This window comes from Taeniopygia guttata, chromosome Z (assembly GCF_048771995.1).
Source record: "Taeniopygia guttata chromosome Z, bTaeGut7.mat, whole genome shotgun sequence".
In the NCBI taxonomy this organism is placed as follows: Eukaryota; Metazoa; Chordata; class Aves; order Passeriformes; family Estrildidae; genus Taeniopygia; species Taeniopygia guttata.
Window position 1 is genome coordinate 16,939,986 of NC_133063.1, and position 27,530 is coordinate 16,967,515.

The 27,530-nt window shown below is 34.6% G+C and overlaps 1 protein-coding gene and 1 long non-coding RNA gene across 3 annotated transcripts in view; one reads left to right on the top strand and one right to left on the bottom strand.

Annotated features, from left to right (window-relative positions):
- Positions 1-24,366, bottom strand: part of ALDH1A1 (aldehyde dehydrogenase 1 family member A1) — a 31,605-nt gene extending 7,239 nt beyond the window's left edge. Inside the window, exons 1-10 of one of the 2 annotated variants that reach the window (XM_041711262.2) lie at positions 24,265-24,366; positions 23,860-23,978; positions 16,544-16,648; positions 12,549-12,689; positions 9,309-9,438; positions 8,184-8,245; positions 5,718-5,846; positions 3,117-3,230; positions 1,420-1,522; positions 663-847 (exon numbers count right to left, since the gene is read on the bottom strand). In XM_041711262.2, the coding sequence (XP_041567196.2) occupies positions 663-847; positions 1,420-1,522; positions 3,117-3,230; positions 5,718-5,846; positions 8,184-8,245; positions 9,309-9,438; positions 12,549-12,689; positions 16,544-16,648; positions 23,860-23,949 (1,059 nt within the window). In that variant the 5' untranslated portion in view covers positions 23,950-23,978; positions 24,265-24,366. Of the gene's footprint in view, positions 1-662; positions 848-1,419; positions 1,523-3,116; positions 3,231-5,717; positions 5,847-8,183; positions 8,246-9,308; positions 9,439-12,548; positions 12,690-16,543; positions 16,649-23,859; positions 24,051-24,264 lie in introns of those variants that run through there. The other variant, XM_002191217.6, reaches the window with a different exon arrangement.
- LOC140681767 (uncharacterized) overlaps positions 1-27,530 on the top strand; it is a 104,105-nt gene that overhangs the window by 15,869 nt on the left and 60,706 nt on the right. The window lies entirely within an intron of this gene.

Genomic DNA, 27,530 nt, shown 5'->3' on the forward strand with positions numbered 1-27,530 from the left:
GCATGGGAGTGGCTTTGTCTCCTAATTTTTCTTTGTCTCTACTACAGCACTTTTTCCCATGCTATTATTCCATGTCCTGCAGTGTAAGCTGATGTGGGAATAAGACTAGATGAGAACTATTGTAATAGTGCTGAGTTCAAAGCATTGTGGTAGCAATAGTTTTTAATGCTGCATTTTAACATTCATTTGATGGGAAAGCTGTTGGTATGATCTTTTAAAAAAAGGGAAAAAAAACCCTCATGCATTTTAATTGTGTAATATTCTATAACTGAGAGCAGCATAATAAAAGTCTAGGGCCTTGAAAAAGGAGATATTGAAAGTCTTATTTCTTCAAGCTAGTCACTTACAGTGGCACCATCTGAATGAAAAGTTAGCAAGCTCTAACATGACACAGGTGATTGCACTTGCACTTTTACAGATCTTGCATTGGAACTTTCTCAAAGCATTTCAATGTTTTATATTTATTACTCTTCAATAATAAAAAGAGAAAGAGACCTTAGGCCTATGATATTGGTACAGACAACAATCCATCTCATTTCTTCCTCTTTGTACTCCAGACTAACCTCTACAAAACTGTACTTAACCTTGAAACTACTGCAACAGTAGGTTTAGAATAGTGGTGTCATGACAGAATTAGGCTGAAAACATCTAGTATTACTCACTTGAGGGCCTTGCTGTACACCAGGCTTCAAAGGATCCCCAAGAGTATACTTCTTTGCTCTTTCAATGCTTCGGCGAACAAACTCATCATAAATAGGCTCTTCCACAAAAATCCTAGATCCTGCTATACAACATTGTCCCTGATGATAGAATAGACCAATATGGGCAAATTCCACAGCAGAATCCACTGCAAAGAAACGGAAAGATCATAAGATCATAAACCTGAATCGTCACGTCATAAATTCTTTACTAACCTTTGTCATCCATCTATTTTCCCTTTCTAGCACTTTTTATTTTTATGGCTCTTTAAAACACAGATATACAACAATTTACTTATGTCTAAACTACCCTTCTCAAGAGCATCATGGTATTCCTGGACGAAAATACATTCAGATATTCTGTAGGAAATGTAGATTTAATATTATTTGCCCTCTCAGGAGTGTCAAGAAGAGTATTCAGACAGAAAGTTAATAAACCTGTTTAAGATCCTTCTATCTTCTTTTCATTCTTCATTCATGCTTCATTAGGATGATCGTAAATTACGTTAGGAGTGAACGGTCTTTCGGAGCTCTACATCTATTCAGGAGCAATCAATTTTGGTGGCAATCTAACTTGAAATTATGGCATGACCAGAAAATATTAAAAATTACTTCTTTTTTGAAAAGGTTAAAATAATTTACTGACAAGAAAGGAAAGGAAAAGGAAAAAGTGCATTGGATTTGTAATAGTACTAGTTAATATAATAAAGTTGCTACTAACAATCTGCATCTGCAAATATAATGTTAGGACTTTTTCCTCCAAGTTCCAACGTAACTCTCTTCAGATTGCTCTTCCCTGCTGCTTCTTTAATCAGTTTGCCAACCTAAAAGATAGGAAGAGGACAGCTTCATGTCAAGAAGTTCATAATGCCTCTATAATACTTTTCTGATTTCCTCAAAAGTGAAAATCAGTTAAGAGATTTCTACTATCCCAGTAATAAAATGAAAAATAAATAAAAATAAAACAACAGAAAAGAGTCAGGGTACAGGGGACTTGTACCCTATGAATTGGAAATGTTTTCTAGAAGAGTTTCCCCCTGTAATGTTAACTGCCAAAGATTCATGGGGGTTTTTTTGGTTACTACCACTCTGCTTGCACGTATCTCTAATCTAAAGCAGGCACAGGTTGCTGCTTTACCTGTTACTCTCGTTAGGTTAAAATTCCTTTGTTTTATACATGAAAGGCTCTTTAATGTACAAAGTTTATGAGAAAATCTGCACTGGCTGCATGAACACTCTTCCTCTTTTCAATTTCTCTCTTGGATGGATGAAGAGGAGAAAATGAACACTGCAGGCTAGAACCCCTACCCTGCTTTTTTCTACTGATTATGTGATTGAAGGAACTTCTTACTGTGAGTTACCCTGGAAAAAAACTGTGAAGGAAAAATCTGCTTGTAGCTCTCGTGTCTTTGATGTCTAACTACCTGTGTGTAGCAGCCATTAGGCAACCTTCCTCCCTCTGTCAGCCTTCCTGCCATCATTTCTCATTGCTAAATTGCGCTGCTGGAAGAGAACCGTCACCAAACTAGAAAAACCCTCTGGTCAATCTGCCTTTGGAGGTTCACTGGGCACTGGGAACTATAGTTGTCACTGTCTGTGGGGATATTTCTCAGATGTAAGGGTTTGGGGTTGTTTTCATTTCCCATTACTGTAGAGCTGAAGGTTTCTGAAAGTAAACATAGCTCTTGCACTCATTGTGTACTGATCTCTGGCGTGAAGCAATGATATTAGTCTTTGGAGTCTATATCCAAGAAGTTGAGACCAGATGGCAGCTTTTCCATTTAGCATGCATTTAGACAGACAATATAATGAACTGTCGCAAAGAAATAGCTAATCCTTAATCTTAGCTATAGCCTGTAATGAGAAATATTCAATTATAGCACTCACAGTTCTTCAGAGTGAAGGTTAGGGAAAATTAACAGTGACCTTCCTTTTAAACAGCTACATATTCAAACACTGTTCTAAGACCACCCAGATGGCACTAAGTATCACTGAAATACCAAAAATCTGTCACCTCACCTGAAGTTGTGCAGACCGTAGAATGAGATTTCCTAGGTACCTTCCTGCCATCCGATTGTTATTAAACTCAAAGATAACAGAACTTCTTAAAAAAAGAATGTTATGAAAAAGTTTTGGTTTAAAGGAGTAAGACTTAAAATATGCTCGGTATACTAGGACCTACTGTATCTCATGAACTGCCTTTGTTTAAAGGGCTTTCCAGCAATACAAACATTGTTGATATATGTTTAAAGTTAATAATAACCAACAAATCATTAAACAGACTTTGTATAACAAACTAGCAGCCTTAAGAAAGAAGAGAGTTAAAATAATTATACAGAATAAGTTAGACATTAAATCATTGCTGGGAAACAGAGGGGCACATTTCCTGCTTATATTTTCTTGCATTTGTTATAGTACCTCTGTAGAGCCTGTGAAAGCTACTTTATCTATATCCATGTGGTGAGAAATTGCTGCTCCAGCGGTAGGTCCAAAGCCTGGCACAATATTCACTACTCCAGGTGGAAATCCTGCCTGAATTGGAAGAAAGAATCTTGTAAATCTGGGGAAGGATAATAACAATAAGAACATGTGCTACATGGTCTTCCCTTTTCAGTTCTCCAGCCACGTTTTCTTAGCACTTTATTTCTTAGAATAAGTATATTTATTCTCAGCCCCAGAGCCCCATAAGTTTTCATTTTCACATTATTTGCACCGTCTTTCACCTGTCTTTTATGTTATTGAACTATCTCTTTATTTTTTTCTCCAAAGAATATATTACTTTAGCTCTTTTTCAGTGCCATTTTTGAAGAAATATTTTTTTTTTAATTTTCTCACTCACATCTATAAAGAAATATTTCTTACTTTCACATCTGCTTCATTAAAGCTGTTTGAATCAATATATGCGCTTGCTGACTTCTGCACATTGATCTCCATGCTAGATGGAATTTAATTAATGATCTGCTACTGAAAATCTGTTAAGAAAAATGATGGAACTCTGGATGTAGGTTGAAAGTACAGTGGGCAACATGAGAGTTTACAGCAAAAAAGAGCCAGATCATCAGCTACCAAGCATGAACAAGTTGCCTGATAGTTTCAATATTTATTGAAAGTTGATCTACTGATCGTTTCAATAAGTATTGATAGTTTCAATATCTTGAACATTTTTTATGCAAATAAGCTTTTCCTATGGTTCAAAACAAATGTATTGTTTCCCATAAATCCTGTATTAGATATGTTCCATTCACAGTAAAATAAGTTATTTTCTTCCAGCAGCTTGTCAGGCAAACTCCAAGGGTGTTCGAAGAGTAGATGGAATTTTGTTGGTTCATGAAGCAGCTGCACAATCTCAATGATGCTTGTGAAACCCAGAATTAAAATATGAAATAGATTAATATCCTGCGTTATCACTTCAATAAATATCTTTACAGCCCTAAACAGGACTTTGCAGTTGCATGCAGCAGCTCCATATTTTTTGGAAAATGGTGAATTTCGGGTGGTGAGTTGGAGCTCCTAAAACTCATGTTTTGGATACCAGGTTGTTACTCTTGTTCAAACTTTTATTCTTTACAGTTTCTTGCTCAGATACAGTCTGTCAATGCTTGCTATGCTAATTTAATTTCCCAGATAAATATTTACCCTGAAATTGATGAGACAATGAAGTTCTTTCCAGTTGCTTAGCATTGTCTTTCTTACTTAATTTGTGTTGAGAAATCTCCCTTTAAGCATGTAATTTCCATGTTTGTTTTAGGAGCTCTTCTCTATATATTAGTAAGGTAGCCTTGTGAGTGCAATTAAGGAAAATAGTGAAAGTTATCAGAAGAGACTATATATATATATATTTTTTTTTTTTTAAATGGGCATTTGGGAATTAGAATGTTAAATTACACATTCAGGTATTTTCACAAGTCTAAAGCAGATATTGAAGTGATCACTTGCAGGGATTTGGCCTCCAATGTATTTTTTATATTCTGGGTACTTAGCACATTCCCACTTCTGAGCTTTCCTTTCAAGAAATCAGAATATCACAACAGATACTTAATTAGATCATAACAGAATTTAATTACTTTCCCTGTGAAGTTACTTTTTTCAGAGAAATACACTTTCAGATACTTATTAAAAATTAATAGAGAAGGTTTCTCTGATATTTTTAAAAGGTATTCCTCCCCCCATTATTATCTAATAGCATTTACCATGTGGTGCAATAGCAGGACATGGCTCCATTTAGATAATCATTTAGTTTCTGTGTAATATTAACACACAACCAGTCAGTATGCTCTGCTGAAGCATTGTTTTAAAGCAGAATTATTAAATGTGCCAAGTAATTTCCAGTAAAACTCTGCAAGGTTAATGCACTGGTGATTATTGACATCTGTGCCAACCTTTGAACATCTTAGATTGTATTTTTTGATTTTATTGGGAAGAAAGCTAAACTGTTCTACTGTTCTCTTTGAGTGTTTGCTGGACTGGGCACAATAGTTGGTTTTGGAGACACTAGTTTACTGAAGAAACTGGCCCACCCCTTGTTCAGGAGCACAAAGTGTCTTCTCACAGTTTCTATGTGAAGAGAATTTACAGGTTTGGCAGCAATCACCAGCTTGACTTTACAGCTTCCTGTTAATAATAAACTTCGGTGGATGAGATCTTTGTTCTGTTAAAAAAAAAAAGCTGTACAAACAGGTTCTTTTCTGTGATGACTATGCTAATAAAGTCGTTGCTACCCATGTCCAAATACTCTGCATTTGCAGAATGCTTGCTTTTGACTCTGAAAGGTACTGTGCTTTTGTAATACAAAAATATTTGCTAAAGAATGGAGCTTACTAAACTGCTGTTGTGGGAATTTTTTGTGTGTATACTAGGCTGTAAGATGTTTATTCTTTTACCCTGGTTTGGCTTCACTGGTTTACAGCTAGGTAAGTTCCACAGTGCAATGAACCTGTGTTATATTACATTTGCGGTATTTCAGCTGCAGTATACTCTTACATTTCTGAGAGGGGCAAATAACTGTTGCTGGTGACTTACCTCTTTAATTAAGGATCCCATGTAAAGGGCACTGAGTGGAGTTTGTTCTGCTGGTTTGACAACCACCGTGTTTCCACAACAAAGGGCAGGGGCAATCTTCCAGATAAACATAACCAATGGGAAGTTCCACTGAAAGACAGATGAGAAAGTGTATCCTATTTCTAATACATCACCAAAACACCTAAGCCTTTTCTATTATCATTGTGCAAATTTTCAGCTGGGTGGTTGAACTTTTTGTTGAACTCTTTTCAGAAAGAAGATGTTTAGAAAAAAAACCAATTGGCAAGCCATGTAGTACAAAGACTGGGGATTTTTTTTTGTATGTATAGGTCCAGAGGATCTAAGGTTTTAGTTACAAGCTCAAGAAACAATGAGTGTACTCCTTTAACAAAGTATTACAGGTGGTTGGATTAGTGGTGCAATTGGGAGTTTTTCTGTCTTGAATGGTCACATCCATCATCAATTCAGTTTTCCAAAGGAGAGAAGGTAATAACACATAATGCTGGCATTGCCCTCTCCCCTGGAGGTTTCACTGGCATCTGTCTGTTGTGGGCAGTTCAGGCAGACTGGAGAGCAGCTGGATGCTTTGGATCCCATGTTCTGCAGTATGAGGGACAACATGACCCGGGAAAACAGGTTTGCCCCTTTGAGAATATTTGCTATAGTTTGGGTAGCACTGAGGCCATGAGCCTCAGCTCAACAGATACCTTTTTGAAATGGGGAAAAAGGCAGTTAAGAGTTACCTACTCTATCAGAAAGGCTAGGAGGAATATACATGCAACAATTTTTTTCCTCTCCTTGTCTCCTTCCAGACTCAAACCAGCCCCAAAAATAATGGGAGCATAAATAATATAAAGTGAGGGATTATAGGGTTCTCTGCATATTCATTGTTAAAGTGGAACTGCATAAGTGAAAGGAAGTGGAAATGGTGAGCTATCAAAAGTGATTTGCAACGTACACATAGTCTTCACAGTTTTGGTTTATACAGAAAACTCCAGTTAGTTGACTCATATTTCGATGGAGGGAAAATTAAGATATACTAAGAAATACTTAACATTTTATAAGGGAACTCAGTGTTTGTACTAACTGCTGCTTGTACTTCCAGGAGATAATTATATTTCAAATGGCCACATCTAATGTTTCTAGCTCTTTTGCATAGCTTGACTGTGTGTTTACTTGAAATATCTTGTGTCTGACCTACAAGAGGATCTAAACTAGCAGTTTCCCAAGTGTGGGTCTCAGATTCAGTCAAAGAAAGAAACGGAGAGTTTCTAGCCAGGCAGATGCATGGGAAAGAGTTGCAAAAGAATGTAAATAATTCTTTATCTCTCTTGTTTTTCACATTGTTTATAGTTAAGTTCTATCACTGTGCGTCAAGCACTTTGCACCAATGCTGTGGCTTATTTTCACTTCAGAACCAATGGATTTGGTCCTCACGAAGCTCTGTACAAAAGAGCAGTGTATTTTGAATAAATTGGAGTTTTACTTTCACCAGCCTCTAAGTCAAGTCTATTCATTCTCGTCCTGCCACAACAGCGACACCCAAGCTCTCGTAGAGACTGGATACAAACATATTCAAGCAATGTTCTCCGAATCAATGTTGTGAGTCTAAAGATACAGCAAATTTTCAAGATCAGCTTAAAGATGTCAGAAACATGAGCAGGACCCACATGTCTGAGCAGACCTTATAGACAAGATGACTTTTTCAGAATCTGTTGAGTTGTCAGTCATTCAGGTGAGGCTGCTCATAACTACCGTGTGCAAAGTGGTGGGTGGATTAGGAGAGCTGACTGCATACAACTACTTTCACAGACACCCACCAAAAGTACATAGACTTTACAAATAAATTTAGAAATTGAGCTCCTCAAGTGTTTTGAATTATCAGACTGAAGTAGTCCTTTTGAAACTTCAGTTGAAAAGAGGGAATTCAAAACTGGGAATTCAGCTGTGCCAAACAGGAGCTTTATTGGACACGTTCTTTGTTCTATAACTTGTATCACCATCATGGTAAATGAGTCTTAGCCATAAACAAAGATCCAGATGTCTGAGTGCTGTGCAGGAGCATAACACATATTACATATTCCAGGTCTTAAAGAACTTATTGTTTATAGGCTTATAGGCTTAAACATAATAGACTGTAAATATTACACTCTCCTACATGTTTATTTCTAATTCTTTGAGTTTCAACAAAACACAATTTCATCTTTAAAACTATTTTATAAGTCAAACTTTTGAGATTTATTTTCTTTCCATGTACATGGAGGAGAAGGACAAGGTGGGACCAAAGTGATTCATCACACATGAAGATGAATTAGAATTACAGAACTCAGGATAGCCTCTATCTTTCAGGACCTGAAAATTTCTGGTTAGTAATGCTTCTCAAATGCACTTGCATAGGCAAAATTTCAAATGCATTTCCATTTGTAACGAGGAACATTTGTGTTTACATAAATGGTTCCAACTTACAGGAATAATTTGGCCACACACCCCAATAGGCTCATGTCTAGTAAATGTAAAAAAGTTTCCATCTATGGGAAAAAGAAATAAATTAGGCATTCAGACAAAGCATTTGTGAGAAACAGTTAAATCACAAAGATGATAAATTAGGGTACCAAACTTAGCTGGATAAAATTTTACTTATAAATTATATTTTCAAAATCTTAACTATGCAAAAAGCCATAAAGTACATCTGGATTCAATGTCTACTTTCTTCATAGCTCCAAGGTTTGATTTTTCCAGTCTGTCTTTTTGCAGTGACAACCCTGCTTCTCAAAATGGTATGCACAGCACACCAATAAGCATTCCTCATTTCTTTTTTCTTTTATCACCTTTTTTTTTTTCTATCAAAAACTTCTCTTTTAAATCCTAGGTACATATCAGCTATTTTTTAATATTAGAGCTTAGCTTAAATCAAATCCATTAGATATAAAATTCTCTTTGATTCACACAAATATGTGTTCCATTAAACCTAGTATAGAGGTCTACAGGAGGCAAAAAAGTTGGAAGTATTTATCACTCTAGTTTTCCTTAATTCTTTCTTTATTACCTTTTTCTTAATTCCTTCTTTATTACTATTCTTTTCTTTGTCTTGCTGAGAGACAATGTTTTCATAGAGCTGCTTAATGGGAAAGGGAATGGAATGAAATTTTAGTAAATGCTGTTTCCTCATTCCTTTCTTGTAGTAGTTTTCCTAATACATTATCCAATCACTGAAGTAAATATTACTGCTTTGTGCTAATCTTTGCTTAAATATGTAGACACCCAGGTCTCAGTACTGTAGCCTTAGATAAACTATACATTGCTATGCAGAAGTAGCCTACTGCATTTCTTAGATGTACACACAGGTTAAATTTTTTTGGTTCATAAACAATACTTGTTAGTAGTGTATAGAACAAGAAAGAAATGTGAAGACCTACACTAAATGTTTAAACTGAGAACTATGACAACTCTTTAATAATCTATCTTAAAAACTTTTGAAAATATTTTCCAATGGAGATATTTTCTGTGTTGCACAACTTTTAGATTAAAGTCAGTTATTTACAGCTTGTGTTTGCCTCAGTTCTGTAGTTTTGTTATCTCAGAGCTACTCACCCATTGGAACAGTACGCCCATGGATTTTATCAGCCCAGCCTGCACAGTAGCGTAAAGTTTTGATGCAGGCGCCTAAATCCATTAGATAGGCCGTGGAAAAGAGCTTCCCACCATCAATGGTTTCCATTGTCTGCAGAAAACAGCAATTAAACAGTTAATATCAAATACTGATAATGGCTCTTTTGCTTGTGCTTTGTAATTTAGCTTTTGGAAGTTCCCTTTGAGGATTTCAGCCTTAGAATAAACATTTAGATTAACTCCCCTCTGAAGAACACATTTTGAAAAAACTGAATATAGCAATTTCAAAGTGAGAAATTTTCATGATGGTTTATTTGTATTGAGCTATGCAGATATCATGATCACAATGAATTTGTAGTGGTAAGATTTACTCAAAAACATCTCTCCTATATGAATCAGATACACAGTTCTACTTTATGTTAAATATTCTGCAAGCACAGATCAAGAGATTAGGAAGGATTATCAGTGCAAATAACTGATGAAAATAAAATATCAGGAAGATTCAAGTCTTGTAAAAATATCCAAATACACCTTGATTGTTCAATGTGCAAAGGAAAGAGCTGAGCCATCTAGAACTCTTAAGTGAGAAAAATTTGTTATGCAAAATAAATAGTTGTATGGAAGAGAGTCTCCAAATAGGGTTGTTTTCCAGAAAAATCTAAAGAATGTGGTTTGGATTAGTTTCCATGCCCCTAACTATTGGGACATAAAGATCATGAGCAGTTCTTAAATAGTGCCAACATATTTTTGACACTCCAAGAATATTTTTCTCAAGCTTTCTGAAACAAAAAGATTGAAGACCTTCAACTCTATGAACAATCTTGTTACAATATTCATCAGGAAGAGCCCAAAGTATAGTTCTAAGATCTAAACTATAATTTCAAGATGTAATCAGATTGGCATTCTTTAGCATTTTCGGTTGGATCAACAGGCTGATCCTCCAATAATAGTTTTTCACCAACAGCTCCCCTGTGAAGTCCATATTTTTAGTTAACTGGACACGTTTCAGATACCGTACTTGGGAGGAGAACAGAACAGAGCAATACTTGATGGCTCTCAGCAACAAGGAACTCATTAAATGAGATATGTCCTTGCCGTTCCAGGCAATGTATGTGGCACTGTTTTCCTTCTCTTTGGGCATGGGAGAAAATTCTTCCCTGGCCTCAAACTTATATAATCGCTAGTTTTCAGCATCACAAGAGATTGAATTCTAAATAACACAATTCGCAGGGGCTCTTTCAGTACTTTGCTTTGACTTACTCTTTTTGGCTATCTACAGGTCTGCTGAGCCTCTGAAGCAGTCATTTTTGTCAACAAATAAAGCAGTGAAGGAATAATTTTAATCTTAGTCAAATGTATGAACACAGGAACATGACTTTGCTATAAGCTTTGGACATCTATTTTGACCTCTAATCTGCAGGAGTATGTGTTACTCTATTGTACTAATTTTGCAGGTAGGATAAACTGTGAGTGGAAAAAAATCGCTCTTCTTCAAAATCTGGAAAACACTTTACTCATACATACCATTTCTAAAAAAGGAAATAATTCATAAGATGATTAGGTTGTAGGAAATATAAATAAAGTCAGTAAAACAGAGACTTGGTAGAGGCCACAGAGAAAAGCAATTATTTTATATTATGAAAATGGCAAATGTAAACAAAAAATAATTCAATGTTCCTCCTTTCCTGTAGGTAAAAAGATTGTATTTTCATCCTCTTTACATTTTTAATGCCTTAGACTGTACAATGAAGAAAGAAATGCCAGCTCATCTAATTATTTAATGGACAAGAAGGCATACCAGTCTATTTAGAATATAGCTCTCTTTAAATTTTGTCTCTCTCAACTCATACCTAGCATTTTAAAGGACATAAGTTTCAGCCACACAAGGTTTCTCCTAGAAAGCTCTACTATATAATGGGCAACAGATGCCTTGCAGATTTTGCATAGCTGAAGATTTAAATTTTATGAGCTTATCTACAGTGTGTTTTGTGGCTAATGGCTAAATACTTCAAGCTGTAACTGGATCAGTCTGAGTGATGGTCCTGAATGTTGGATGCTCGTCCTTCTCTAAATTTTTATGCTGTTTGCAGAAAACCAGGATTCATCTTCAGCACAAGCAATTATCCCACCTAAATTTTAATTCCAGAATGTGCTTAAAATAGCAGAGAAGTCACCTTAATAATAGTATCATAAATGGAATGTAAAATGAGGAGGAGGATACTAGGCTTTATCAAATTGGTGGTGTATTTCTGTTTTATATGTCATTTCTTGCCTTAGTGCACAATCTGTAGGTGAGAGCATTACAAATTATGTGTCTTCTGTTAAGAGTGGTAAAATAGCCAATACACAGTTGTTTGTAGAGAGAGGGCATGTGGATGCCAGCCTGCTCAGGGAGTGAGAAACAGCAACCATTTCTCACAGTGGCTTGTGAGAATTTTTAGGGAGTTGTAGGAATGGGATAACTTATTAGTATAAATAATCTGCAGGTGGTGTTTTTCCCCTTTGTTTTTCTGTTCTTCTCAAGGATGGTGTGTGAGAAAGATGTTTTTATTAACTGGACAATCAAGTAGAATGTATTGTATCAGTCTGTATAAGCTGGAGAATCCTTTGTGTTAAGGCTTCTTTTTCTCCTCTTGCAATTTGGTCTCTCGTCTGTTCTTGTGTCATACTTGGAGCAAGGGTGACAAGGGTATCATTCCCCAGCACTCATGTTATTGGTCATTTTAAAATAAACATTGCTGCCTTTGGTTTTGGTTAAGCTTTATAATTTGTTACAAGTTGCAAGCTGGAGTTAATGAAGGACTGGTGATAAGAAAATACAGAGTCATGAAATTCAACATTTCTTCCAGTTTTGACTTTTATCATCTATAAACATGGGGCTAGGCTTTGAGTTTAGGCCTTGATTCAGACTTTGGTTTAGACAAGCATTAACCATGGGAGCAATGTTAGTGTGCCCTTAAGAATCAGTGATTCAAATTACTGTGGTTGTAGGCAGTTTAAGTATCACTTTAAAGCTAATACAATACTCAAGTATTTTGTGGATATCGGGTGTTACTAGACCAGAGTGCAAGCCAGCTTAGAGAAGTCCATTTGCTACAGAGAAGAAAACCAAGCATTGAGACAGCCTAGGTTTCCAAAGAGTAGTCATGCTAAACTCTCTTGTATCTTTTTATAAAAATCAAGACTTTTCTCCTTGTCCTTTTGTTCATATATCATACTCACGGCTAAAATAAGACGATCTCTTTCGACTAAGTCCGCTAGTTTGTTCAAGAGCCTTCCTCGCTCTGAAGCATCCATTGTACGCCATGTTGACCCGAGCTCAAAAGCCTTTCTTGCTGCTTTAACTGCCTTGTCTACATCTGCCTGTGGAGAAAACAATAACTCTTACTTGATCAATAATTGGTTCTGTCATAAGCTTTTTCCTTTTTTTGCTGTTCAATGTGTAAATCTTGGCATAAGTTTGACATATAGTTGAAATAAGAGAAAAAAACCTAATCTAATTAAAATTAGTACCAGTAATGTTAAATACATGGGCTATTTTCTTTCAAACATTTCTGTTGTAATATCAGGAATGTAAAATTCTATGAGAAACAGATGGGCTCTCAAAGTTTCCAAAATAAAAATATATAAAATAAGTCTATTTGTAAAATTTTGATTTTTAAGCCCTTCCTACACACCAAGCAATTGCAATAAAGATATAATTTATTCTCTTTTATTTAGAAAGAGATGACTGAGTGTTAGGTAAATGCTTAATCACTCTTCATCTGAAAGTATCTTAGAGGGCAATGAAGACCAGGTTAGAAAAGCCTGTTCCTTAGGATATTTCATAAAATGAACAAAAATTTATTATTAAGGAAGACAGATTAAGAAATGTAGTTTTGAAAGTTTTAAAAAATATTTCTGTATAAAATTACTTTAAAAATTAAAAATAAGCCATGTTTAAAAGGCTAAGCCAAGTTTCTTTGAAGTCTAAGCACTGTCATGAAGTTAGACAGCTAAATGGTCTGTTGATATTTTTTATTGCATATTTTGTTATTTATAATTTGCTTTTCACTATAGAAGAAAAATCTACAATGAAACAATTCTGTGTGAAGTGTATTCCAGGATTTAAGAAAAAAAAAATTGCAATTTCTTGAAAAAAGTCTTTTAGTACTTGGAATTCTTCTGTATTTCAAAATTCTTGTAAAATTTACCAATGACAACAATGGCATAGAAAAGAGGTTTATTCTAGTTTTTTGGTCAGAACCAAAAAAATTCAAGAAAAAAAAAGAGTAAAAAAGAGTTTCTTTATAGGCCACATTTCCCAGAGAAATTTGCATGCAATGTTTGTAGGATATCTTTCAAACATTTTTTGTTTGCTGATATGTCCTCCAGGGAAATCATTATCAAGGTTGACTAAGTCAACAAATTCAACTAAGTCAACACTATAGTCAATTGTTTTAAACATGAACTAGATCTTGAATCTTTAACTGATATTGGTAGTCATCAACAAATTTTAAGAAGGTGTGAGTGGGGTGTGTTGGTGTGTGACTTGGAAAGCCCAGCACAGATCTGTGAGGCAGAAGGCCACAGAACTTCCAAATGTTTTTCCAGGAAATTTTGGAAAAGAAGGAAGGAACTGTATGAATAGTGTAGCCATCACTGTAGAATAATACTGACCAGTCACCTACACCAGGTAGCTGAAATCTACCAAATTAAGAATTTATTTTTTTCAGAATCTGTCAGCATGTTGTCAAACAACTCATCACTATCTGTGAACCCTATCATAAATTTTCTACATCTTTTCAATAGGACTCAAGGACTGTGGCTTGGCCTTAACTGGAAAAGGAGAAGGAGAAAAAATGTCATACGAATATGAAGGACATAAATTAAAGCTACATTATCTGATGTTCTTTCTACTAGAAGTGCAGAAATAATTAAAACTGATGAAAACAATATAAGAGTAATATAGGGCTGCGAATGAAATGTAATAAAAAAATTGTCCTTGAACTGTATGAAATTTAATTTCATTACATAAATCTACACTATGAGTATAAAAACTCCTTTCTGAGCCAGTTTAGTATTCTTACAGAAGTACATTTAGTTTACATATGCTGACCATTTGGTGAGCTGCTTTATTATTACTAGGGGCCTTTAGAATTAGGAATGTAGCTTGAAAGAGCCATCAAACTGGAAGAAAACAGTTCCCAATCACATATATGTCAGTTCTTTGTAATCTCCACTTGTTTTTTAAAATACCACTGTGAGGCAGTGGACAGCCCTTAGGTCAACCCTATTGAATGCACAAATTAAATTCCTAAAATCTCTTGGCTCATTATCTGAAGTCTAGCCTCTTGCATATTAGGTTCATAATGACTGTGTAATTTACTAGATCTGCACAATTCACTAGGCAATTTAGTTAACAACAGTTGTCATTACACATTAGTTTGCAAAATTATTGAAGAGAAAGCAAACCTGTGTTTTGAATAATATTATCTCTTCATTTAATGAATTGGCAGATAGCTTGTTAGAAAAGAAAGCTGCAAAAATTTTGAATGGTAAGTGAACAGTTGCAGGTTGTAAGTAATTTAATTTGGGGATGATAAATTATCAGTGTCTCAGAACTACTTATAGGTAGCTGGTATTAAAGAAAAGAAAAATCTTCGAAAAACTTCAGGTGCTTAGATTTTTAAAAACAATTTAATTCCAGGGGAAATAATTTAAAGTCAGTCTTTCTCAGCTATATTTCTCTAAGAAAATCTTTAAAATGTGACATCATTAAGACCTTCTTAGTATTTTGTAGTCACTATTGCTCAAGTACTAGACAACATTAGAAACAAAGGGAGATTACAGACCAGAGTAAAAAAGATTTAATGAGAAGATGATTCAGAGTGTATTTCTCAAAAGAGAATTTAATTTCTGTGAATAAAATTTATGTGAATTTTTGTGGGAATTTCTGTACAGTAAATTAAAATATTCTGAAAAAGTATGTCGTTATTATATTGGCAATAATTTTTGGTGAACTTATAACACAGACAAACTTACAAGTTTTACATTAGGTCTATTGGATAAAAAGGTGTTTAACATTTTGATGTTAAGCTCACAAAATTCTTGTTATACAAAACATTCTAGAGATGCATATTTCTTGCCTAAAATGAACATATCATTTAATGAGAAATGTGAAATAAAAATCACTTTTGGATGCAAGATAAACTTTGAAGCAGAAATATAGAAAATTAAATACATATGTGCAAGAACCAAACCAGTAATTATAAAACCAGTTTTATTTCCAGTTGCAGTCAACTTGTGAACTGGAAATTAAACCTTCATTTCTTGTATTTACTTTCTCAGAATATATTTAAAAACCCTTTCTTAGGTCAGCACTTTTAATGCTGTTAAGCACATTTGTCTATCCTATAAAAAAACCCCCAAAACTACCACTTTTCTTGCATTTAAGCTATATAGTAGCACTAGGCAAGTCCTGTTTGTAAGAAAAACACAAACATAACAAAAATATAGAGATTAGGGCTCAGGTTTTCATCATATCTTTGATTTGATGGCATCTGAAACTTTTCACTAAAGAATCTCATAAAAATTAAAAAAAAAATTCTTTACAGTTTAGAACAATATTTTTAATCATCTGCTTCATTGATTCAACACACTTTAAGGTCAGTTTTGGTGAATTTGTGATTATTTGTTAGGCTACCTTCAGCTTGAAAGCAATTTTTAGCACCATGTTCCGATATGATTTTCACAAAACAAAGTTTTTGTAGGAAGCAGTACTGAGACTACAAATAACTAAAAATATTCGTGGTAGTGATCATTTTCACAAAATTTGTGGGAAGTGATAAGTATTTGTCTTTTTAATATTTTCTATAAGAAAAAGCCTTATATAAATTTGTAATGAAGAAAATGTAACAGAATAATAAAATAAAATCCAACTAAATTTTTAGATGTCAGTGATCACAAATAAGAAAAAGAATCAATAATATTAATAAAACAAATCAGCAAAAAATATTTCTTCAGAACTTTTCTCACATAAGCCTAAGGGAAAGCAGTTTTTTAGCTTACAAAAAAATATTATGCCTTATTAAAAAAGGGTTTGTGAAAGAAGGTATACAGGATGAAGATGGTCCATCTGAGGGTATGTTTTACATTACACAAGTTGCTGCTTGCCTTCCTACTTTTAAGATGCACTGAAATTAAAGTTATAGTTAAGGCAAGAAAGAAAACCCTACCTTGTCGCCTTCTTCAACCTCACAGATTTTCTCTTCAGTTGCGGGGTTAAAGACTGCAAATTTTTTGCCACTGACTGAATTATGCCATTCGTTGTTTATAAATATCTGCAGGGGAAGAAGAAGTGCAATAATATTAGTAACACATATGCAGCTGTTGTCTGTTCTATGTTTTGGCGCATAAACCTACCTTTCATAGCTGAGAGCTGCCAGATTGACAGAAGTCTGAACTAAAACTGGATAGCTGTTATTACATTATTCTGAAGTCATGAGTAATCACATACACACTTAAACAGGATCAGGTTTTTTTAAAAATTCACTTCCTTTGGAGAGGAAAACTTTATCTACATTGCATTTTTACTTTGTTTCATGTCATAAAAATATGCTGTTATAAAGTGGTTCTTCCTCTCTGTGAAGTAGAAGGGAGCTTCAGCCCTAAATGACCTAAGGAAACCTACCTAAGTTTCCCAGGCTCACAGAGTTGGTAACAATTCAATCCCTTTCTGTAACATGGCTTGGCAGAAGTAAACCTAGTCCTTGGATTTAGTAAATATATTATATTGAATTAAGAATATCTTGGAGATAACTGTTTTAATTAGCTTTGCTTTGATTTATCTTCATTCTCTCCTGCCAAAAAAGAAAATCCCAACCAAAACTAAACCAAACCAAACCAAACCGTAACCACAACAAAAGTGATAGCAAGGTTTTTTGAAATTGAAGCTGAGAATAAAAAAAAAAAAAAAACCTATCATAGTCAGTTGAATGAGTTAAAGAATCATGGAATGGATAAGACTGGAAGGAATCACAATGGGGTCATATGGTCCAATTTCCCTGCTCAAGTAGGGTTATATTAGATCACATTATGCATAATTTCACCCAGATGGTTCTGTGTGCTTAGGACATACAAAAGGACCTCTGGCTGAAATTTGAAGTACTTATCTCTGTTCACAAATGCAAAACAGAGCCTGGGCCTTACCTATGGGTGCACAAGATCTGTACTACTCTAGAGCTTGCCATCTCTGGGGCACTGCTGGTAAAGTGATCAAAGTGGTTTAATTTCTTTTTAACTGTAGGTTAACCTTAAAGCAGAAAGGAAATGTGCCTTGAAAAGACCCGATAAATGCATAGCTGTTGAAAAGAGGAGGATAAGTTGCTAATAAGTGTTTTGTACACTTCTTGGAGTGGGCATGATAAAGTATACAGTCCAAAGTTACCAGTACCGTCCTTCTCTGCTTGATCCTCTGTGATCTCTGGGTTCAAGTCAGTGCTGAAATGGGTCTGTCATGCTAATCTGTCCTACCAGTACGTCAAGCACACCCTCCTGATGCTGGTGGGCTGGTGCTGCCCTTCAAAGTGTCTTCCAGTGCCATTCCATTCTAGGAATGTGTATGAGATCTCAATTTGTGCTCACCTACAGGGACATGTTGGACTCTACCAGGTATTTTGAACTCAAATTGTGCTTCTTTCTAGAGGGAACACATCTTGCCCCACAGTTAGTTACTGGAGTCCAGCAGTGAGGTCATCTAGCACTCTCCATTAGGACAAAGTATCTAGTGTTGCTGCTTAGAGAAACAGGAACTTTGAAATAGAAATCCAGAAAATACTTTGGTGTAGGCAAAGTAGATGATGGTTGACTCAAGACATAGCAAGACAGTATCAAGATGCCAGAACTGCAGGATAAATTCTTTTTGTCACAGAAACTTGAGGAATAAATCATTCCAGCAAAATTACATATGCTATTAAAATGTGACAGATTTCAGGGAATAAATATTCTTCATAGTATTAACACGGGTTGAGTGAGTAGTTGTTAATTATTGGTGAATAGTTTATTAATAACCATTAACAGTGATGTAATTAATATCTCTAAATGGATATGCCAACAATCTGTTAATATATTAATATCTTCCTGTATTATATTAATACAGTTCTGTATTTTTCTTTTTGCCATTATGTGGGCATGTTAGACAGTGTCATTGCCACCTCTGACCATCAGGATGAACAAGCAGACTGATCAAACTGATCAAACTCCTAATCTAACAAAAGTTGTCTGTGAAATAAATATCTAAGTCCATGGAAATTTTTGAAAGGCGATGAAGTCGGTTATAAGAATACCCACACAAAATTCCAATTGTTGTGAAATGGTTACTATGACAAAAGCCATTGTCAAGAAAAGAGACAAAGTAAAAGGTAAATATTAACACAGCACTGCTATGATGTTACAATATGCCAAATTCATATCTGTCTGTGAAAGGAATAAAAGAAAAACATACCATTTTTGGAAATATTTAAACTGCTTGTTTAAATACTACATTTAATGCACCAATCAGTATCACCCATAATATTAGTTTAGAATATATATCTTATTAATGTCCCTAATACCATTCCTGTTTAAAACATACCTTCACTATATATATATATATATATATATATATATATATATATATATATATATATACACACATATATATATACACAATATTGTGTCAGAGTTGTATAAATCAAACTACCCATATGTCTTTCATAAACTAGATAGTGGCCTTACAAAATGGGGGCGAGAAAAATGGGAAGGGAGAAAAGAAATCAAAACTCTCATATAAGCTGTATTAGCACATGTCAGGCAGTTGTACTTATTAATGTGCATGCAGCCATGCTCATAAAATGCTGTGGAGTATTTTCTACAAACAGGATGTGGATCTCTAAATCCAGGCAACACTGAAGTACCAACTAACAGCAGCCTCTACCAGCAACCTTGACCTGCTGAGGAAAACAATGCTTGGGGTCATCTTACAACAGGTTAGAGTGCTTTGTCAGTGAGTCAGAACTCCACTGACTGCTCTTCAGACATCAATGCAAAGGACCTACCCTTTGGGGCAAGTGCTGTGCACTGGGTTGTCTGTGGTGACTGCCTGCGGCTCACCAGCTTTAGGACTATAAATTTATTTTTGCAAAGATTTAGAAATATTGTTACAGATGTTTGTAACTGTTACTTCACTGGAATTTTAGGAGAGATGATTTTTTCTATTATTATTTCAACAACCCAAAGAGCAAATGACTATTCAGATTTCTTTGCAATAAAATTGGAAATACAGATTTCCAGTAGATGAGACTGTACACTGTTGGAGCTTAGTATTTTAAATAAAGCACAGGCAATATCAGCCAAAAACCCTCTGATGTCTTTATTCCTCAGTGTCATAGGGCAATAAAATCTTGTATTTCTGAAACGATTGATTTCAGTTCAAATGATCTAATACCATCCATTTGGTGTTGAAGTTACCTGCAAGGCTACAGTATTTCTGTCCTTGTTTACACAGCTGATTTCATCACTCAGATGAAATCACTCACTGAACAGAGAAAAGAGACACAATACCTGAACTTTGCCTTTTTTTTTTTTTTTTTTTTTTTTTTTTTTAAACCATCTCTATGGTTTCTTTTCCTTCGGTTCTGGAGTATTTTAAAAGAATTGTGAATTCATTCTGAAGTATCTGCTGATGGGAAGTGTCTGAGCCGCACAAGGGAAGAAAGTATTTTATTCTGTACAGCTTTGCCACTGACAAACAACACCACAGCTATGCTGAAAGAAATTTTAGGGTCTTTACATTAGATGTCATCATCTTATGAATCATAACTTTTTGCTATGCAGTCTGTACAGGGTTTCAGGCTTCAGTGCCTCTGCAAAATAACTTAAAAGTACAGCTTAAAAAGAAAAATTCTGCTGTTGCGCTGCTCCCATATTCAGCATCTTGCTATAAACTCATTGTTTGTTCGGGAGGAATTTATATATAATTCACTAATATTGATTTACATTATAATTCATACAGAGATGTTGTCAAGAAAGGAAATGTAGACATTCCCTAACTTAGCTATTGATAGATTTTTAAACATGGAAATAAAGGTCTAAACTATCTTCTGTTTAGATATCAGAAACTCCTTTAAACTTAGTGTATGAAAAAGCAAAGTGTCGTCCCACCTTAAATCTGTCCCTGACTATAACAAAACTTTTCTTGACAATCCTTTTCAAATGGGCCCAGTTTCCTGTTTTACAAAGATAAATGTGATCACCAGATTCGAGCCCTTGCTTATCTGACTGGTCTCAAGCTTTCTCGTGTGGACTCTAAAGCAGGGAATTTCACAAAGAGCACGTTTTTACAGGCCAGGAACAATGAGGAGGCACCAGGGCCGAGGCTGGATATGGGCTGGAGGCGGTTCAGCATCACTTGTGTGAGGTGGTGCACAGTGCTGAATAACTACTGTATGGGTTCAGTCCTGCTTATATAGATTGTGATAGCCACTCAGGTATTCTTGAGTACAATAACTCACTACAAATTTACTTGGCTGTAAATTGTAGAGATACAGCTAAGCCTTAAAGTTATGTAGCTCAGGACACGGCTCATTTCAAGTGCTATGTGTTCTACTTTACTAGTCTCAAAATATGTTATGGAATCTCACTGTATTCTTTGAGCAATAAAATTAAAATATGTGGCATTTCTTAAAGTACTACCAAAGAGTGAAAATTTAAGCTTTAAAGAAATATGTCAATATAGATGAAATCTCTTTTTTTTCTTCCCACTTAGGTTTTTCCTTACAAGAAGTTTGTATTTGGCTAATATTCCATGTAGCTTTCTTTCTCTCCCTTGCAATATACAATTATTGAAGCAGGAATTACATTTTATTGATGCAATGGACTAATATTCAGAGAATATACTCTTTCTATTAAATATCATGTAAATTTTTTGATTTTCCACTTAGTAACTCTGTGTATACAAAGTGAGCTGATCTTAGAAAGAGTAAGTTTCTATTGTACCTTTCTAGCTCATTACCTTTCCGCAGATATTCCAATTATGTTTTTGGGCTTTTATACCTGACCTTTGTTTTTGAAGCTGGTGGCTGCAGTATTTTAATGTTCAGCTATAATTTTTCTTTACTCAGAGGGTCTTACCCTTCCACACTTCCTGATATTCCACATGTGGCTGAGCAAGGAAATGTTCAGCCCTTTTCTTCCCCTCGTGCAATTTGACAACCTAATAATTAACTAATCTGAGTTTCTCTGATTAAAGGAGTACTACAGGGTTTATTGTATGTGAAAGCATAATGACAGAAAGCATTTGTCAAGCTATCATTGTCTAATTCTTCCATGTTGACTAAGTAAAATATTTACTAACACAGTTTTAGCTAACTTATTGGGTTAATGGAAATATTTTTAAAGGAGGTTCATATATGAAACCAATTCAAGATTACTTTATGGTTCAAAATCCAAGCCAATTTCAGTGTTTAAAATACGTTTTATTTCATGCCTGAAAGTCAAATTTCTTGAAGTGTGTTAAGTGTTATACCATATGTAAAAGGCTTACTCTGAAATATAGCTATATCAATCTATAGATGATTTTGTTAAGCGAATCATGTGAAAAGCCACAGATGATCTCAAACATAGAAAATAAAATAGTCTGTTAAATAAAGAGAGTCCTTGGAACATCTCCTGCAGATCTCTCTTCAGATCCTTTTGTGATGACTGTTGGTATTATGCAAAGGTGGAAAAAGATAAATTGGAGGTTGCAAAGATGAAGGATCTGGTTTTAGCTGATTTAAACAGAAAAGTTAATACATCAGCAGTAATCAGTGCTTCCCTCCTCTTGATCCTTCCAGTGTTACTAGTCACTCACATCCCATTTTCACCTTGTATGTGACAGGAGAGGAATGGGATAGGTACACAAGAGTTCAGAGGCCTTATTAAATTGTGGAATAAATGTTGTGTATGAGATGACATTTCTATTTTCCCAACTCCCTATCCCTTAGTACACTGCTGGGGCTTTCAGACAATCCTATGTGATATATGAAGAGAGGAGGAAAGCATTGCAAAAATCAAGTCCCCACAGATATGTGCTAGATTTTATAAACAAGTGCATTGTTTTTCAGTTAGAATTTATATGCAGCTTTTAAGGAAATTGTACCTGTTGTCAAGGCAAAATAAATATTTATTATGTGACACTTTCCTTGATTGCACACTACAAACTAAACTTTTCAACAATGCTGGCTGTCTTTTGGTTGCTTTTCTGTACTAACAGAATAGATAATAATGAAATATTTAAAAGGATGGAAATATTTACAGGAATTTGTGTATTGCATATTCAGTTGCTTCACTTTGTGTTTTTCCCATATTAATTGTTTTCATTTAGAAAGCTAAAAAAAATCAAAGAGTAAAATAATGTTTTTGAGACAAGAAGAGCAGTAGCAGACTACTATATGGCAGAACTACATATCTTTCCTGTTAAATATTTACAAAGTAAGATCCTGTGTTATTTATTCAAGAAAGACATGTAGTGGAACATGGTAAAGTTTTTTTTCCACTAGAAAACAAGGATAGAATGGAAAAGGATGGATAGGATGGAATTTAAAAGAACTAATTTAGATGAATACACACTTTAGGAAAAGAAACTAAACAGTGGTTCTAGAAAATAAAATTATTTCCCTTGCAATGGTATCAAGAAAAATAAAAGAACAGTAATCAAGAATCTCCAGAATTAAGAGGTCCTTTCTGATCAATTCAAACATTAATGTTTCGGAGGGCAAAGTTTCTGTCAGCACGTTTTCAAAGTTCTAGAATATATTCTGTTTGTTATGATACAATATTATGATATAACACCAGCAAATGTTGTTAGAGCTGGATCCAGACCTTTTTTTATCTATATATTTCTAACTCTATGTGGAAAGAATTTTCTGCTTCAAGGAGTTTATGGTAATATTGCATAGTGAGATTGGTAGACTATATCTAGTTTATTAGCTACTTGTCTACCTGAAAAACAAGTTCAAAACCAGGTTCATTTTCTCTAATGTAAATATGTGACCAGAATGAATTTGATTTTAGTTTTGTTTTCACACATCCCTTTCCATGTAAGCTTATCTGGTATAATTATTTGAATCTGATTATAACACAATACAATATGCTAACATTTTCATTTGCTGTTTTAATTCACTGTTTTGAAAAATAATATAGTTAAAACATTTCTTTCTTTGCTCCATTTATACTTTCTGGTAAACTTGTCACTGATGAAAATTTGTTTTAGGAGAGAAACAACACCCACACCGAGTGAAATATGGAATGATTCTATGATTCTATCACGCATGCATGTATAGGTGCTTTAAATTAGGTTAAAATTATCACTGAAAATCACTTAAAATATGTGTAAAATCAGAATTCAGCCAGAATAAACATTTTAGGCACTGATTTACAGTGTCTTCCATAGTTCATATAAGGTTAAAATGAGCATATCCTACTGTCTGAAGTGAATGCATAAGAAAGATTAAGAAAAGCAAGTGCTACTAACCTTGGTATACTTAATTTTCAGATCTTTTAATGGTTCTGGCAGTGCTGGCATAACTGGAGCAGGATTGCTGTCTGAGCCTTGTTTCTCCATGATTTCAGTTGAGAAGTTTGAGGATGTTCCTGAAACACAGGTGAAATAAGGTATAAAGGGAATAGAGTGGTTTTTACCCCGACTGAGCTCTTAGCTTTATTTGTGCTTTTTATCTGAACCAGCCATGGTATATTTGCATACAGGAATATGATTGGATGAAAGAATTCATTGCAAAGAGAAAATGACTCTACTTATTTTTATGACCAAAAGCCTTTTAGGGAGCTAAGACCTTGATAAAGCACATGCTGCTGAAACAATCTGCCTAGGCAGACACTATCTTACTGGAGAACAGAGCTTGAGAACTCCTCATCTTACCTGTAAAATTGCTTTCTCTCAGCAGGCAGGTATCCAGATTCTAAGGGAACTCCTTCATGTACTTGAAGGGAGGTCTGAAGGTAAAGACAGACGTCCTAGCTCTGAAAACAAAACAAGCCCTTCTAACTAGAAGGTTGAGAATAATTACCAGAGCTAGAAAGCATTCATTAAAAATAAGCCACCTTTGGTTACATTTTAATATGTTCAGAGTACATTAGAAGTAATGTAATTAATGCTTGTTTTGTAGATCACAGAGATAAGGGAAGACTAGGATGAGAAAAAATCCTTCATGTGTTTTTCAAAAATGTGAAGATGGAAAAAATGATCAATCCAGAAAAAAATTCTATCTGGTTAGGATTAAACAGAAACTTCTTGTAATTTTCTTCTGGAAAACATCACACATTTAAGGACAAAGTTTTTAACACAGTGCTCTTTGGAATATCTGAGTAAACAAATTGTTCAATAACCTAGACTTTTCTACTCTGGATGGAGCACACTTTTCTCTTCTGATTATTCAAAGAAAAGCATATACCTTTCACAGGTAAATCATTTCATAAGGTACAAGAAACTCCTTTTTCATCACGTCCTGCCTTTTCAGATTAGTGGTCTCACAGAACCTGTTTTTGTATTCCAGGCTTCTGATTAATGTACAGTGGATCCACACCATAGAAATAGAATTAAATTATCTTATTGCTTTCATTGAGATTACATAAATGCTTGGAGAATTCACAGCTCACAGTAATTTAATGTTGTTTGTATTTTTGAGCAGCATTTTCAGACTTTAGCATTTTGGGTTACAGTGCTTGCCTGCCTTAGAGAATGTCTTTGAGTCTCATGTCTCATGCAGAAAACAGAATGTCTAAATAGGGTTTGTTTATTTTTATTTGGAATATAACTTGTCAGTCTTATTCTTGTGTAGAATTTTTTTTTCCAGACGTACACACTTAAGTCTACTCTAGCAGTCTTCCCGCCACTAATTTCTCTATTAATCACAAACAGCTTGTCTCTAGTTAATACCCCTGCAAATTGCTCAGACTTGCCTAACTGGAGAAGCAAAACAAATCAGTGGGCTTCTCTGGTTTCAGATAAAACAAAGGTCTTTATTACAGATGACAGTGTTTTAAATGCTTTCTCATTTAGGTACCATTGTATTCCAAATTTTTAAAGAAAAACATTTAAATTAGAAGTTAATTATTTTAACTCTTTAAAAAATGATAAAAAGTATCTTCTTTCCATATCTATAAAGGACAGCCTGAAATCCCTGTCGGCAGGCTTTGAAGATGCTGGACGAAGAGTTTAAATTTTTTCAAAAATGCTAGTAATTACGGCTTCGTTTTCCACACCATTTATTCATTTAAGACATACTTTAACCCTAAGACATATTCTAACCCTAAAACTAATCCTAACCCTAACCCTTTTCTCTCCCTTTTCCCTCTTTCACCCTTGGATTTCATGAATCACCTTCACTTTCCTATTTATTTTTAGTCTAGGAATAATTTTAGACTAGCGCAGAAAGTATTTTTTTTTCCTCATATACCATCTTCCTGTTTATTCCATCTCTCTGCTATTTTCATTCTAGGACTTTTTCCACATTCCGAGTCACAATTCTTTCACATTTCACCTCAATAATGATATGCAATTCAAGAATTATAACTATTTATAGGACTGTACTATTATTTCAAGTAGTGAATTATACAATTGGATAATACAGCTATTGAAGCTTACATAGTTTTGTTGTAATGTTTTCTTGGAAATGTTATATTCTACCTAATTCTTTCCTTTCTTTGGTCAATAATTTGCTTGTTACTTGTTATTTTTTCACTGCCAAATGAAGGAACACTAAAGACTACACACCCTGGAGAAGTATGTAATGTGTTTTCTGATTTTGTGATAGCGCTTTCTATATTCCAAGGCATAACACTTATTCCAGTTCAAAACTACTGAGTTCACCTGTTTAGTAGAAGTTCAGAGAGGAACAAGAGTAGAGGTCCACTGCGCAGTTATGATTAAGCTGTGATGTGCCTTGCTGAATGACATTAACTGTGGTAAAATACATGCCAATGTCCAATTGTCCATTGGCCAATGACCAATGGCTGCATGAACTTTAGGTCTGACCTGTGTCACTCTGTGTCAAGAAGTCAAAATTTTATGCTAGTAGAAAGCTGTAAATCATTTTTCTATGTGTCTCCTTAAAGATTGGACAAAAAAAATTAATAACCAAACGCAGCATACAAATTACAAGACCGCCTTATATGTGACCATACAGTGGGACATCAACAATGTTGTAACATTTTCACTGAGTTCATTGTAGTCTAGGTGTGCAAACTATTTGGCCTATATTAAGGTCATATTCATTATATAATATTTAATTTAATAACCATAACTGCACACATGACCTGTGACTGGATTCTTGTCCCTAACATGCTGCTAGTTCCATCTGTAAAGCCCTGGCCTTTCCTACCTGCCCTGAGATATCAGTCCAGGAGCAATTTTTGATTTTACTTGTCATTTTTATGTCATTGTATGCTGAACTAATACTGTCTGAAAGCCATGATTTTGTTCTATGCCCTTCTAGCATTTAATAAAGAAATATTTATATTTTAGATGAAGATTATTCTGGGAATTTTGTTTATCCAGAAATTACTTTGATTTCTCTAAAGGCCATAAACTCTTGGGATTTTACACCCCATAAGTAGGCACAAGCTTGTATTTTTTCTAAAGTGTTTATTTTCCCTTTTTTTTTTTTTTTTTTTTTTTCTTTTAAAACTGCCATATTGTCTTCCAAGTTTCCACAGTCCAGGTACCTCCATTCTCCAGCAACAGGGGACAATTGACTAAATCTTTGTAAAAAGCTGAAATTACAATCAGAGCAGTAAGAATATCTGATCCATAGTTTTCTATAGAAAAAACAAACAAACAAACTTGCCCTTCATATATTTGAGCATTAAAGAAATCTGATTTTTATTTTGTTCTAGACATGCTCAAAGTTGCATAGATCAGATAAGATTGCATGTATTTATCTTTAACCACCTCTAATGTCAGAACACATTAGAGTGCAAGGATTATTGCAAGTAAACAGTGAGTAGATGGTCTCTTCCTTTGGGTTTTGTGGAATCCAAAGCTGTGGAAACTTTTCAAACTAAATATCTCTCTCATCCAATGATCAATCAGAATTACTACTTGAATTACACAATGCCTTCTATAAGGGAACATAAAAATCTAAGTAACCTCTACAAAGTTGCTTTAATTTAAAACACTGGAGATAA